This window comes from Pongo abelii, chromosome 1 (genome assembly GCF_028885655.2).
Source record: "Pongo abelii isolate AG06213 chromosome 1, NHGRI_mPonAbe1-v2.0_pri, whole genome shotgun sequence".
Classification (NCBI taxonomy): Eukaryota; Metazoa; Chordata; class Mammalia; order Primates; family Hominidae; genus Pongo; species Pongo abelii.
In genome coordinates this window covers 197536090-197552716 of record NC_071985.2, presented here as the reverse complement: position 1 = coordinate 197552716, position 16627 = coordinate 197536090, and the positions used below count along the sequence as shown (strand labels likewise).

The 16627-nt window shown below is 37.2% G+C and overlaps 2 protein-coding genes across 6 annotated transcripts in view; one reads left to right on the top strand and one right to left on the bottom strand.

Annotated features, from left to right (window-relative positions):
• Positions 1 to 16627, bottom strand: part of LOC100439898 (magnesium transporter protein 1-like) — a 111958-nt gene that overhangs the window by 21408 nt on the left and 73923 nt on the right. The gene's annotated exons all lie outside the window — the stretch shown is intronic.
• AGO3 (argonaute RISC catalytic component 3) overlaps positions 1 to 16627 on the top strand; it is a 138596-nt gene that overhangs the window by 60386 nt on the left and 61583 nt on the right. For all 5 annotated transcript variants that reach the window (XM_054555322.2, XM_054555331.2, XM_002811057.5 and 2 more), the window contains one exon: positions 12936 to 13070. In XM_054555322.2, the coding sequence (XP_054411297.1) occupies positions 12980 to 13070 (91 nt within the window). In that variant the 5' untranslated portion in view covers positions 12936 to 12979. The remainder of the gene's footprint in view (positions 1 to 12935; positions 13071 to 16627) is intronic.

The following is a 16627-nucleotide window of genomic DNA, read 5'->3' as shown; positions in this document are numbered from 1 at the left end:
TTTGGTGCGCAGCTGTCTTCTTGAGATCACACTTCACTGTTGCCCTGGGAATTCCTTTTGTCTTTGTTCTATAATCTTATTTCTTTTTTTTTCTCTTTTTAAAAAATTTTCAGAAGCTTCATGAGAATAGGGTACCTGGGGAGCAAATTTTATATATATATATAAAATATATAATATATATGTATATATTAGAAAATGTATTTATCAACAAAATGATAGTTTAGCATTTTGTGTGGTGGAAATAATTTTTCTTCAGAAATTCGAAAGCATCACTCCATTTTTAAAATAGCTGTATTGACGTTTAATTTACATACCATAAAATTCACACGTTTTATTTCCTAAGTGTTATCTTTCATAGCATGCTATTCTTGTTTCACAGATGCAGTATCCTCTCTCAGCTCTCTGAGCATAATTTATTTTGGAGTTCTTCCTGTACATGCTTATGCTTCCCCCAAATTCCTTTTTGTTTGTTTTGATCTCTGTCTTCCATTTTGGAGGCTTTCATCCAATATATAGTGTTCTTGATTACTGTCTATTCAGCGTTAATCTAAAACCACTGGATGCTCTGAAGGCATGGATAGGGTTTGTTGACTCTGAGCCTCATCATAGGGTGATTTCAGAGGGCTTAGGTTGGGGAATCTACAATGTTAGGATCCTTAGGTCTCTTCTCTTGGCTGGTCAGGTTGCCCAAAGGTGAGTCTTCTAAACTCCTGCCTAAAGGATAGCCTTGTGGTTGCCTGCATTCTGGAAGCCTAGTTGGGAGTTCTAGCTGGGGGAACTTCTGTATTCAGCATTTAATATGTTAAAGTCATTTAATCCCTTGTTTTTGGTACAATCTTGTGCTCTCAACTGTGTCTGGCATCCTTCTTCCAGGGATCCTCTGTTGTATCTTTTCCAGTTAGTATGCCTGCAGATCTGTGCAAGGATGAACAAGAGGCAGCTGTTCATCAATGTGAGCTAGACAGAGGATATAGGACTCTACCTGCTTCTCAGACTGCTTTTCTCTTTATTTTTCTGCATCACTCCCATCCTTTTATCACCAGCTTGCTCACTTGCTTTTCATCTTTCAGAATGTTGATATATCCCCTGTTCTGTTCTCCTTCTAGGTTTGTACCTTTAATTTTTTTTTAAATTCATAGTTACAGTGGAGTTTGAGAAAGGAATGAAATGAAGAATGATAATAGATGCTCATTGTTAATCTGCCATCTTAACCCAGAATCTATTCTTAAAGGGCAGGGGCTTTGTCTGGTTTATCTCTAAATTTCAACCCATAAAGGAATCTGTGACATAGTATATACTTAATAAATGTTTGGATGGTTAAGTCTTATTTTATATCTGTGTTAGTTGTCTACCACTGCATATCAAATTATTCCAAAACGTAGTGACTCAAAATAATAAACTATCTCACACATTTTCTGTGAGTTAGGAGTGACTTCGATGGTTCTAGTTCATGAGGCTGCATTCATCTCAAGTCCTTGCAGGGCCTGGGGGATTCACTTCCAGCAGGACTCACTTAATTGGTAACAACTTAGTTCGGGAGGCCTCAGTTCCTTGCCATGTGGACCTCTCTATAAGGCTGGGTAAGTATCCTCACAACATTGTGACTGGCTTCCTCCAGAGCAGGAATTCATGAGAGAGCAAGGCAGAGGATGTAATAACATTAAGACCTAGCATTGAAAGTTACATTCTTTTATTTTTATAATACCCTATTGGTTACTCAGATTACTTAGTATGGGAAGGGACTGTACAAAGCTGTGAATCCCATATGTCAAGACTCATTGGGGACCATCTCAAAGGCTGGCTACCATAGTTTCTGACTTAAGCTAGAAATAGAAGAGCATATTAAATCCAAAGTAAGCAGAAAGTAAGAAATAATAAAGATTAGAGCAAAATTTAATTTAAAAACTGTACAGAATATCGATGAAGCCAACTGTTGGTTGTTTAAAAAAATTAGTAGGATTAATAAGCTCCTAGCAAGACTAATTGGGAAATTAGAAAAAGCAGATTACCAGTATCAGGAATGAAGTAGGGGTATCACTAAAGATTCTTCAGAATTGAAAGATTAATAAGGGAATGGTATGAACAACTTTATGCCAATTAATTTGATAGGTGAAACAAATTCCTTGACAAGCCACAGCTTTACCAAAATTGACTCGAAAAAGAAGCCTGAATAGCCCTATATCAAAGAAATTGAATTCACAATTCCTCCTCACAAAACTCCAGTCCCAAATGATTTCACTAGTGATTTTTTTCTAACATGTAAGGAAAAATAACATCAATCTTTCACAAATTCTTTCAGAAAATAGAAAAGGCTTCCCCCACCACCACCCCCTGCTTTTTTTTTTTTTTTTTTTTTTTTTTTGAGACAGAGTCTTGCTCTGTTGCCCAGGCTGGAGTGCAATGGTGAGATCTCTGCTCACTGCAACCTCTGCCTCCCAGGTTCAAGCCTTGTCCTGCCTCAGCCTCCCAAGTAGCTGGGTCTACAGGCATGCACCACCATGCCCGGCTAATTTTTGTTTTTAGTAGAGACAGGGTTTCACCATGTTGGCCAGGCGTGTCTCAAACTCCTAACCTTATGATCTGCCCACCTCAACCTCCCAAAGTGCTGGGATTACATGCGTGAGCCACTGCACCCAGATTTATTCATTTATTTATTTATTTTTTGAGACAGGTTCTTACTCTGTCACCCAGGCTGGAATGCAATAGTGTGATCATGGCTCACTGCAGCCTCAACCTCCTGAGCTATGCTACTCAGGGTGGTCTCAAACTCCTGGGCTCAAGCAATTCTCCCATCTGGGCCTCCCAAAACACTGGGATTATAGCCATAAGGCCACCATGCCCGGCCCCAGTTCATTTTTTGAGGCTGGCAAACCTGGTACTAACCCCTGACAGACAATATAATCCTCTCAACCGGAAAATTATTTGACACATTTTAAGCATTCTCATGATAAAAATTTACAACAAACTAGCAATAAATGGAAATTTCTTCAGCTAATTAAAAACACTTAGAAAAGTATACAGGCATCATCATACTTCTGTGGTGAAGAGATTGTACGCTTTTGCCCTAAATTCAAGAACAAGGCAAGGATGCTTGTTCTCATTATTTAGTAATCATACTGGAAGTCCCAGGCAGTGGCAAAGCAAGAAAAGGAAATAAAAGGCATAATTTGTAAAGGAAGAAATAAAACTATCTCTGTTTGTAGAAGACATAATACTCTACATTAAAGAATCTACCGAAACAAACCCCATTAAAATTATTAGAATTAGTACATGAATTTAGTGAGGTCACAGGATGCTAACTGCATATACAAAAATGAATACTAGCACTATAACAAATAATACCAGCATTCAACAATTGAAATGAAAAAAAAAATTTAAGTGCCATTCATAACATAAAACATAATTTTTAGGAATAAATGTAAAGATGTGCATGGCCCCCACGCTGAAAGCTACAAAGCATTACTAAGAAAGGCAAGGAAGGTAAAGAGGTGTTCTTGGACCAGAAGTCTCAAATTGTTAAGAATTTCATTCTCCCCAAATTGATCTATAAACTCAATACAATAGAAATCCCATCAGGCTTACTTTGGGAGGCCAAGGTGGGTGGATTGCCTGAGCTCAGGAGTTTGCGACCAGCCTAGGCAACACGGTGAAACCCTGTCTCTACTAAAATACAAAAAAAATTAGCCGGGCATGATGGCGTGTGCCTGTAGTCCCAGCTACTCGGGAGGCTGAGGCAGGAGAATTGCTTGAACCCAGGAGGCAGAGGTTGCAGTGAGCCGAAATATTACCACTGCACTCCAGCCTGGGCGACAGAGCAAGACACTGTCTAAAAAAAAAAAAAAAAATGTGTATATATATATATAAAATTGTCAAGCTGATTCTAAGATTTATATGCTGGTACAATGAACTTAACATTTCTATTTTGAAGAGCCAAAAAATCTTTTAAAGAAGAATGAAGTTGGATTTATGCTACCTGTGTTCAAGACGTGCTATAAAACTACTGAAATCAAAACAGTGATACTGGGGTAAAGATTGTCAGGTTACAGAATAGCTACCAGAATAGACCCACTAATGTGGCTGGTTGATTTTTGACAAAGGGCCCAACATAATAGAATGCCAAAAAGGTTAGTCTTCTCAATAAATGATGTAACAACTGGATATTTGTATTAAAAAAATTAACCTCTACTTACCACCACACAGAATATTTAATTCAGAGTTTATCCCAGGATAAAACATTAAAACTGGTAAATTTCCAAGAGGAAATGGGAAAAATATTCATGATCTTGGTCCAGGCAAAGAGTTTTTTCTTCTTTCGAGACAGGATCTCCCTATCACCCGGACTGGAGTGCGGTGGCTTGATCTTGGCTCACTGCAACCTCTGCCTCCCGAGTCCAAGTGATTCCCCCACCTCAGCCTCCTGAGTAGCTGGGACCACAGGTGCATGCCACCACGCCTGGATAATTTTTGTATTTTTAGTAGAGATGAGGTTTTACCACGTTGGCCAGGCTGGTCTCGAACTCCCTGACCTCAAGTGATACACCCACATAGGCCTCCCAAAGTGCTGGGATTACAGGCATAAGCCACTGCACCTGGCTAGGATTTGTTAATAAATTGAAAACCATTGCAATTAAAAGCTTCTCCTTTTGAGAACACCATTAAGAAAATGACAAGGCAGCCAGGCGCACTGGCTCACACCTATAATCCCAACACTTTGGGAGGCCTAGGCAAGAGAATCACTTGAGGCCAGGAGTTTGAGACCAGCCTGGGCAACGTAGCAAAAAAAATTTTTTAATTAGCTGAGCGTGGTGGTACATGCCTCTATTCCCAGCTTCTTAGGAGGATAAGGTGAGAAGATTACTTGAGCCCAGGAGTTAGAGGTTACAGTAATTATTATCACCACTGTACTTCTGCCAGGGCAACAGAGCAAGACTCTGACTCTTAAAAAAAAAAAAATGAAAACACAAGCTACAGCTGAGAAAACACATTTGTAAAACGTAACAGAACAACACTTAGGTCCAGAATATATGAAAATTGTACATAACTCAGTAAGAAATAGAAAAAAAGTAGTAGTAAAAATCACATACTTCACAAAAGAATATGTGTGGTCGGGCACAGTAGCTCACACCTGTAATCTCAGCACTTTGGGAGGCCGAGGCGGGCAGATCACCTGATGTCAGGAGTTCGAGACCAGCCCAACCAACATGGCGAAACCCCATCTCTACTAAAAGTACAAAAATTAGCCAGGCGTGGTAGCAGTCATCTGTAGTCCCAGCTACTCAGGAGGCTGAGGCAGGAGAATTGCTTGAACCCAGGAAGCAGAGGTTGCAGTGAGCCAAGATTGCACCGTTGCACTCCAGCCTGGGCAACAAGCAAAACTCCATCTCAAAAAAAAAAAAGTATATGTGAATGGTCAGTGAGCCCTTGAGAAGATGCAGAACATCCTTGGCCGTTCAGGAAATTCAAAAAGAACCACTATGAGATACCACCCATACGTACTAGATTGACTAAATTTAAAAGACTGAAAATAACAAATGTTGACAAAGATTTGAAGCAACCAGAAATTGTAGGAGTGTAAAATGGTACAAGTACTTTGAAAAATAGTTTGGCAGCCAGACGCAGTGGCTCTCGCCTGTAATCTCAGCATTTTGGGAGGCCTAGACGGTCAGATCGCTTGAGGTCAGGAGTTCAAGACCAGCCTGGCCAACATGGTGAAAACCTATCTCTACTAAAAATAGAAAAAATTAGACGGGTGTGGTGACATGTGCCTGTAAACCCAGCTACTCGGGAAGCTGAGGTGGGAGAATCGCTGGAACCTGGGAGGTGGAGGTTGGAGTGAGCCAAGATCATGCCACTGCACTCCAGCCTGGGTGACAGCGAGACTCCATCTCAGCAAAAAAAAAAAGAAAGAAAGAAAAATAGTTTGGCAGTTTATTTTAAAGTTAAACCCAGTCCTCAACTTAGAATGGTTTGACTTCCGATTTTTCAACTTTATGATGGTGCAAAAGTAGCATGTCTTCAGTAGAAATTGTATTTATGGTACAATATTCTCTCAAAATGTTGCGCAGCAGCAAACCACAGCTCCTAGTCAGCCATGTGATCACAAGGGTACAGTGTACTGTGTTGCCAGACGATTTTGTCCAACTGTAGGCTCATATAAGTGTTCTGAGCACATTTAAGGTAGGCCAAGCTACCTATAGTGTTGAGTAGTTTAGATGTATTAAAAGCATTTTCGCCTTAACGTTATTTTCAAATTATGATGTGTTTATTAGGATGTAATCCCGTTTTTTAAGTCAAGGAGCATCTGTATTCTCTGGGTTTTGTTTGAAATGTAGTCTCCATCTGTCGCCCAGGCTGCAATGCAGTGGCGTGATCTCTGCTCACTGCAACCTCCTCCTCCTGTGTTCAAGTAATTCTCCTGCCTCAGCCTCCCGAGTATCCAGGATTACTTGCGCCTGCCACCACGCCCAGCTAATTTTTGTGTTTTTAGTACAGACAGGGTTTCACCATGTTGGCCAGGCTAGTCTCGAACTCCTGACCTCAGGTGATCCACCCGCCTCAGCCTCCCAAAGTAAGAAACAGAAATTTGTTTATCAATTATAAATAAATCTAATAAAAGATATATGAGTTTTATAGTATATTATAAAACCTTGGTGGAATTTAAATGACCTTAATACATTCAGAGATATACTGTGTTTATGAATTGAAATATCCCACTGGTATTTTGAACATTAGTCTATTTTGGTAAATTTCTTTTCCCTAGTTATAGTTATCTAGATACATTTTCCCCTAAACTCCCCTCAGGTAATGTCCATTCTTTCTCTTTTATTTATCTGAATTCTAGCGGCTGCTCATTAATTTTAATTATATGAGTATAGTACAATTTATCCATCCAGTTTATAGTACAAAATATCCAAATATGTTGACACATATTTAGGTTGTTTCCATTCTTTTTACTCTTAGAAATAATGCTACAATAAGGATATGAGCATTCTTATTCATGTCTCCTTTTGGAGACAGGGAATTTCTCTAGAGTATATATTCCACTATAACAGAAGTGCTGGGTTGAAAATTACATACAGCTTCCAATTTATTATATATTCCACTTCCTTTCCTAAGTGACTTTATCAGTTTGTATTTCTACAGTCTGAGAGCTTTCATTCTTCCATTGGCTTATTTTCAGCTTGTTACCCTTAAAGTTTTTTCTAATCTTGATTGGTATAAAATGGTAGGTTGATATTGTTTTAGTATATATTTCTCTTTGTCTTCTATGAAATGTTTGCTCATGTCCTTTGCCACTTTTTATTGTTTTATTTTGATTTGTAGGAACTCTATACATATTCTAGATACTAAGCATTTGTTAAACATATTGTGCATATCCTCTATCAATCTTTAGCTTTATTTCTTTTATTTATGGTGTCTTTTTTCTTATAGTTTTCATGGTTTATAGTTTTTGTATTGTGCTGAAGAAATTCTTCCTTACCTTTAAGACCATAAAGATACTCTACATTTTTCAATAAATGTTAGTTTTCCTTTTCATATTTAGTTCTCTGAATAGGAATTTGTTTATGTATATAGTATGAGGTAAGCCCATTCTATGTGTCTAGCCCCACGGTCTCTTTATTTGAATAGGATTATAACAAATCTTGATGAATGCTAGAGCAGACCTTATTCTTAAGAATTGTTGACTGGGTGTGGTGGCTCATGCCTGTAATCCCAGCACTTTGGGAGGCCAAAGCAGGTGGATCACCTGAGGTCAGGAGTTTGAGACCAGCCTGGCCAACATGGTGAACTCCGTCTCTACTAAAAATACAAAAAAATTAGCTGAGCATGGTGGCACATGGCTGTAATCCCAGCTACTCGGGAGGCTGAGGCAGGAGAATAGCTTGAATCTGGGAGACAGAGGTTGCAGTTAGCCGAGATTACGCCACTGCACTCCAGCAGCCTGGCCAACAGAGCAAGACTCCGTCTAAAAAAAATAAATAAAAGACTTGTTGTGGCTATTCTTGTTTCATTGTGCTTTCATGTTAATTATAGTATCTTAAGTTCCAGGGGGAGAGAGGATTACATCCTACTGATATTTTGACTGAAATTGCGATTGAAGATTAATTTGGGGATAATTTACATGAATAGGGTGTATTATAACTCCATTTATTTGATCTTCTATAGTATCTTTCAATAAAAGAGATGCTTATTATTTCCATAGGTCTTATACACCTTTTGTTTAGATTTCATCTCAAATGCCTTATGTTTTTTGTTGTGATCATAAGTGGTATATTTTTAAATTACATTTTAAGTAGGTTGCTAGTGTATAAGAGTATAATTTATTTTTATATGTAGACCTTAAATCTAGCAACATTGCTGAATTATTAATTCTGTAATTTGTCCATAGATTTTATTGAGTTTTCTATGCACACAATTAATGTTGTGAAGAGTAATAATTTTGTTTCTCTCTTTCCAACCTTTTAACTTTTTATTCTCCTAATTTGCTCTGCTCTGCTAGCTAGAACTTCCTATAAAATGAAGTTGAATTTACCATGGAGGTTTTTTTTTCTTTTTTATGTATCTGCCAGGTTGTAATACCATAGAGTTTTGGTAAATAACTTTTACCAGATTAGGGAAGTTCCCTTCTCGTCCTGGTACAATAAGAGTATTTGCTTCAATGCTGAATTTTATCAAATGCTTGCTTTTTGGGGACTGCCATCTATGGAAATGATTATATGCTTATTTCCTGTAACATGTTAATGTAGCATATTTTATTGATAGATTTTAAAAATGTTAAATGTAAACATTTTTCAGTAATAATTAGCTAATTTGTGAAAGGGAAGGAAGGAATAAACTACATATATATGTAGGTTTATTAAATATTAAGAATTAATCCAAGGGACAGAAAAGCAAATATTTGATCATTGAAATGTATTCCTAATTCAAAACTATATTTGCTGATTTCAACCCATTCTTTATGAGTTTTTTATTACTAAATTTAATGTTTACCTCAAATGCCCACCTTCCTGTAGAGAAGATAGTCAATAGTAAAATGATTCAGAGTGTAGTGGAATCAACAGGGAAAAATAGTAGAAGAGGATTAAACAAGAGAAATAATTCTAGCATGTTTGTTTAGTAGTTACAAGTAATTACAATTTTGTGGTATCTGAAATACTAGTTGTGAATGCTGGTGTTATAGCAATCCAATGAATAAATTTTACCTGTAGGATTAAAAGAAAGGCAAAATAAGCATATTATTCACTATCTATTTATTTTTCATTTACTTTTTAAAAATTAACCTAGATCAATATGTGCTTAAGAACTTAAACATTATAAACATATAACTTAAATTTGATATGTATCCTGTCAGCCTTCCTTTTTGTGCACAATAATATTCCAACATTTTTCAGTAGAATATAATATATATATATTTAAAACTATTATGGATTTGAATAAGATACCTAGAATACTGTTAAAATCTTAACAGTCTCTCTTTTTTTTTTTAATTAGTTAGAAACTGGAAATGTTTCTAAAGTTTATTTGGATGGAAGTTTAGCAGTGAGTATTGATTTCTCTTATCTTTTCCACAGAAATACTCATGGGCCAGGCGCGGTGGCTCACGCCTGTAATCCCAGCACTTTGGGAGGCCGAGGCGGGTGGATCAGTTGAGGCCAGGAGTTTGAGACCAGCCTGGCCAACATGGTGAAACCCCGTCTCCACTAAAAATAAAAAAATTAGCCGGGTGTGGTGGCACATGCCTGTAATTCCAGCTCTTGGAAGGCTGAGGCACGAGAATTGCCTGAACCTGGGAGGCAGAGGTTGCAGTGAGCCAAGATCACGCCACCGCACTTCAGCCTGGGTGACAGAGGGAGACTCTGTCTCAAAAATAAATGAATAAATAAATACAAATAAAAAATAAGTACTCATGGATGTATACCAAAAAATAAATACACACACATACGTACACAGACACACACACATGCACAGGAACATTCATTGGAATATTGTTTGTAATAGTAAAAAACAACCCATAACTCTCCCTTAGGGGACATGAAGTACATTCATACAATGGGATATCTTGCAGCTATGAGAAAGAATGATATAGTTTCATATTAGTACATACAAGGCACACTATAGTGTTTCTAATGTTTTACCATTTGTATTCTTTTTTATTAAGAGGGGAAGGGAATACCTGTTTACTTATCATGCACCCATACTGTAACATAGTGTGCAGCAATTAAAGGGTGTACTGACATGAAAAGATCTCTAAGATGTATTGTTAATTTTTAAAATCATGATAAAAATGAGTCATAGAACGTTTATCATCTGATTTCATCTAAAAAGTTATTGCTACATTTTTATCTTTGTAAATTAGTATTTTTGTTTTTTTAATCACCTTTCTGACAAGTCTAAGTGCACATTAAAAGGAGAGGTTATATACATACCTAAGTACTAACAATGGTTACTTATTAGAGATATTTGGAGCAAGGAGGTTCAGACTGGAGAGGGTCTTTACTTTGTATATCTCTGTATTGTTTGAGTTTTTATGATGAAACTTTATTCATATATTATTTGTGTAATAAAGAAGTAAAAAACAGTATGCACTCAGTACCAAAAAATGAAGTTATAAAGACAAAAATGTTTTTTCATTGTAAAAAATATATTTAAAAAAATTTTTTTTGAGACGAAACGTCTTGCTCTGTCACCCAGGCTGTAGTGTAGTGGCGCAATCTCGGCTCACTGCAACCTTCGCCTCGTGGGTTCAAGCGATTCTCTGGCCTTAGCCTTCTGAGTAGCTGGGATTACAGGCATGCGCCACCACACACAGCTAATTTTTGTATTTTTTAGTAGAGATGGGGTTTCACCATGTTGGCCAGGCTGATCTTGAACTCCTAATTTCAAGTGATCCATGCACCTTGGGCTCCCAAACTGCTGGGATTACAGGTGTGAGCCACTGTACCCAGCCAAGATAACTTTTTTTTTTTTTTTTTTTTTTGAGACAGAATCTCACTCTGTCACCCAGGCTGGAGTGCAGTGGCGTGATCTAGGCTCACTGCAACCTCGGCCTCCCAAGTTCAAGCGATTCTCATGCCTCAGCCTCCTGGGTAGCTGGGATTACAGGCACACGCCACCACGCCTGGCTAATTTTTTTGTATTTTCAGTAGAGATGGGGTTTCACCATGTTGCCCAGGCTGGTTTTGAACTCCTGAGCTCAGGCAGTCCACCGGCCTCAGCCTCCCAAAATGCTGGGATTACAGGTGTGAGCCACCGTGCCTGGCCAAAAATATTTTAAAGAAAATAAAATACCCACAGTAGCCTCACCACCCACATTTATTCAGAGATAACTACTGTTAAAGCTTTGAAAATATCCTCCCAGAGGTAAGGAACATTTTATGGAGGACATTTAATGCTAAACCAAGGAAAGCAAGAGAAAGATCCCCACATAAAAAGTTTACACTCCTGACCTCGTGATCCTCCCGCCTCAGCCTCCCAAAGTGCTGGGATTACAGGCGTGAGCCATCCAGCCTGGCCAACGTGGTGAAACCTTGTCTCTACTAAAAATACAAAAATTAGCCGGGTGTGTTGGTGGGCACCTGTAGTCCCAGCTACTCAGGAGGCTGAGGCAGGAGAATTGCTTGAACCTGGGAGGGGGAGGTTGCAGTGAGCCGAGATCGCGCCATTGCACTCCAGCCTGGACGACAGAGTGAGACTCCGTCTAAAAAATAAATACATAAATAAATAAAATTTACACTTAGCTGAACAGACAGTGGGCATGTTTTTTTTTTTTTGAGTAGAAAAATAACATGATAACATGCAACTTACTATCTTATGGTCTTACTTTTTGTTGTATCCCCAGTGCCTATATAACACATAATAGCAATTAATAAGTATGTGTCTAAGAAATGAGTGATGGTGATCTGCTAACCATTGGTGAAACTCTTCTAGTTCCAAAACCCATGGTTAAGAAATCATCCTGATGGACTGTTAAAAAACCACCCATTGCTCAATAATATTGGACAGATAACCCTTAAGATTACTATCTGTAGGCTGAGCACAGTGGCTCATGCCTGTAATCCCAGCACTTTGGGAGGCCAAGGCAGGCGGATCACCTGAGGTCAGGAGTTCGAGACCAGCCTGACCAACACGGAGAAACCCCGTCTCTACTAGAAGTGCTAAATTGGTCGGACGTGGTGGTGCATGCCTGTAGTCCCAGCTACTCGAGAGGCTGAGGCAGGAGAATCGCTTGAACCCAGGAGGCGGAGATTGCAGTGAGCCAAGATTGTGCCATTGCACTCTAGACTGGGAAACAGGAGTGAAAGTTTGTCTCAAAAAAAAAAAATATATATATATATATATATGTAGCTTAGATTTAGCACCAACGACTAATACCACTGTTTTTTTCAAATCATTACAAGACAGGGAAAACTCTCTTTAGAATAGATAGTCTAGGGTGGCATAGAAAGCCTTGTTTAAGAAATAATACTGGCCAGGCGTGGTGGCTAACACCTGTAATCCTACCACTTTGGGAGGCTGAGGCGGGAGGATCGCTCGAGCTCAGGAGTTGGAAACCAGCCTGAGCAATATTGTGAGACCTTGTTCCTATTAAAAAAAGAAAAAAAGAAATAATACCTAACCATCTCATCTGCCACGGGGCTCCAGCCTTCTTTGTCTCTTACAAGCCTTGTCTCACCCAGAACACTTCTCTATAGAGAATGGAATGAATCAGTTACTCATGATGAAAGAGATAGATTATAAAAACTGTAGTATTTGGCCATTTTGTATTTGTGCCTCAGAGGTCAAATTAAAACTGCTTAATTTTGGAAATTTGTATGTACATAAATGTGCATAAGGGATCATTTTAACTCTATAGATAGTTATCATGGAGCCTAAGATGAAGTTTCTGAATTTTTTAGGGAAACATTAATTTGTATTATTTGTGTTTTTCTTCTTAGTTTCTGCCACTGCCTTCTACAAAGCACAACCTGTAATTCAGTTCATGTGTGAAGTTCTTGATATTCATAATATTGATGAGCAACCAAGACCTCTGACTGATTCTCATCGGGTAAAATTCACCAAAGAGATAAAAGGTGAATTAATTAGCATTTAGCACAACTTAACTATAAAATGCATGGATATAACAACCTTTTATTAAAATGTCTTCTTATATAATTAAAATCTATTTATGTAACCTAACCAGTAAAACTATACATCAATTATAAAATAAAATATTACATTAAATTCCTTACTATAACATCTTAAGTGGTATTTGAAAGAAATGCCAAGTAATGGAGTTAGTATCACTACCAGCTAATTTTTTGTTAATACTGTCCCTTACTAGCTGACGGGATAAGAATATCTCATGGGAAAATGCTTTAGTAATACTGTTAAAAGTAGGAAGCTCACTCCAAAAATATTTGTTATATTTTATAACTAGAATTATAGAACTAGAACATATTCTAATATAATGACTTCCTTATTTTTCTGAAATTATAGTTATTTATTTTAGTCCTTTAAAAATGTATAAATGTGAGGCTAGCCTGTTTCATGTGTTGTTCTAGAATTATAGTTATTTAAGTTATAGAGTTCACTGTTGATCTTATCTATTATACTTAGTAACTAAAATTTGTACAGTGCTGTTGCATCATATGTACATTTAACTCAGATAAATTCATCTCTACGTGGCTGCCCAAAAATAAAAATAAAAAATAATTTTAATAGTGTTCTGAAATCTATATTTTATATGTATTTAGTCTGATACTCTCTAATCAGAATGAGTAGGATAAATTCTATTTATATTGTTAGATCTTAAATAGCCAGAAATAATTATGTTGTTTTTAAGATTTTACCTATTTATTGCAGACAATTTTCAGCTTGTGGTTTGAATGAAGCATTTAAGTTTGTTCACTGAACATCTTTCAGTTCCCCCAAATCGATTAGAGTAGTTTAATACATTCTGCTTGTTCCAGTAATCATTCATTCTTTGCCATTCAGTAACCGAGAGAGATAGTAATTGTAATAAAACATTAAAAGGAAGATCCACCCTGCTTCGAAAATAAGCATCCATTTATCTCAAGTTATTTAAATGCCAAAGTAAGAAATTGTTTATGTAACTGTTTTGCAACCATACCATTGTCCTTTTATAATTGGTATTAACTGCACAGCTAGCATTGTCAGGAGGTTAGTGCATTACCTACCATTAATATGTGATCATCTAAATGCCATGGTTTCCAGTGGAGTTGCTGCTTAGTTACCACCTCTGATATCATGAAGTCACTTACATTATTTTGCGGTAACTATGCAATCAACTCATATCACCACTCTATCACAGAAAATACAAGATGTACAGAACAAGGATTCAACTGCTGCCCGAAGAGCATGGACTCGATCTTAACTTCAACTGCTCAGGGGCCCAAAGAAATGACTGAAAAAATGACTAGAAAGCATAATAAAGTTGATGTTATAGTGAAGGTAAAGCCAAGTTTATAGGTTAAATATTTATTAAAGCCAAAAGTGTTTTTTTTTTGGTTGGATGGAGGGTTTGGGGAGGGACCTGGGCAGAGAATTATCTAGTCCACTTTTTAAAAATTTCAACTTTTTGCTAGCACCTAGATTTTGGTCTAATTCTTAGGTACCTGTGATCCTAGTTTGGGGGTGGAAAAATCTGGGTTGGATCCAATTGACAAACTGATTATTTTTTTCTTCATTCCAAGTAAAAAAGGGTTTTTTTTTTTTTTAAAGAAGGCTCTTTAAAGTACATCATGTATTCCTACTACATTAACCCAAGAGAATAAGAGTTTTGTGTTCTCTCCTGTATCTATGGGTTTTTTAGCTGGTGTGAAGAATTTGATGCTAGCTGTTAAATAATGACACAAAGTGTGCAATAAAGAATAGATTTTCTTAGTATATTCATCTTTTTCCAGTTGAACTTGTACCTAAATATTTAATAATAACTTTGGAGTGGTTTCTTTATCCAGTAACTCATGATAGTTAAACAGCAGAAATACTGGGGAAAATGTATGTTATAAGTACCATATATATATATATATATATATATATATATATATATATATATATATATGCCAACTTATTTTTAGTAAAAGCTTTATAGGCTTGGAGAACCTTATTAATATTTTTTTAATTCAAGGGGAAGAGTTGAAAATAAATTGCTAAGTGGTACAAATAACAGAAATTTGTTTTAGACTTTTCTATTGTGTTCTCCCCTGAACATAATATTTTTACATCTTGTTTCTTCATATTATTAGTGTTTCCTTCTTTTAAGATCCTCCTTCGATAATATTTTATTTTCTAGTCTCCTTTATAATATAAAGACATAGTAATTCTCTAGTTGATCTGACATTTTTGTCTTATAAAGGTAGTTGTAATGAAAAATTACTACTCACTGATTCAAGGAGGAGCACTTCCAAAGAAAAACAAACCCATACCAGTCTGGTACAGGGATGGATACCGTGTCCATTTAACATCTTAATTTGTTCTGATCTATCAGAAGAAAATATCATTTATATGATTGAGCTTTGTGTTTGGTACTAATCTTATTACCTAATTGCAGGTAGCAGTTAGGTAAGAAAATAAATTTTACCATAGCAGGCATTCTCAACCTCAGCAGCATTGACATTTTGGGCTGGATAATTCTTTGTTGGGATAGGGGTAGGGCTGTTCTGTGCATTACAGGATATTTCATACTATCCCTGGCTTCTACTCAATAGAAAGCAGTAGCATCTCCAGTCATGCCTATCAATTTGTCTCCAGACATTGCCAAATGTCCCCTGGGGGACAGATTGGCCTCTGGCTGAGAACCACTAGAGTATAGGAATCACAAATATAAAAGAGAAATATGACAAAGAGTAATAACCATAAGTATTATCAGGGAACTAAAAGTTGTTCTCCATCTACCCCATTTTGGACTTTATCCTTTGGAGTCTAGGCCAAACTTTAGAAAGGAGTTGCTTGTCTGTGACCTCTGTGTACCTGTTAACTCTTCTCTAGGCTAAGACTGCACTAACCACATGTAGCTACTTAAATTTAAATTAATTAAAATAAAGTCCAGGCGTGGTGGCTCATGCCTGTAATCTCAACACTTTGGGAGGCCAAGGTGGGTGGTTCACCTGAGGTCTGGAGTTCAAGACCAGCCTGGCCAACATGGCGAAACCCCATCTCTACTAAAAATACAAAAATTAACTAGGCGTAGTGGCGGGTACTGTAATCCCAGCTACTTGGGAGGCTGAGGCAGGAGAATCACATTAACCCTGGAGACAAAGGTTGCAATGAGCCAAGATCGCATCATTGCACTCCGAACTGGGCAACAAAAGCGAAAAACTCAAAAAAAAAAATCTAAATAAAATTAAAATTTCAGTTTCTTAGGTACACCAGCTACATTTCTTATGCTTAGTAACATGTTATTAGTGATTACCATATTAGCATAAATGTAGAACATTCCATCACCTCAAGAAAATTCTCTTTGACAGCACTGCTCCAAAAAATTCATCTCGAAGAACTTCAGCCAACGGCTTAAAGCCCATTTCTTCACATTCTAGAGCAGGCCTGGGATCCTTGAACCCCTAGAGTCCACAGATGGACTGCAGGGATCCAAGAACTCCTAAAATCATATGCTAAATTATGTATATGT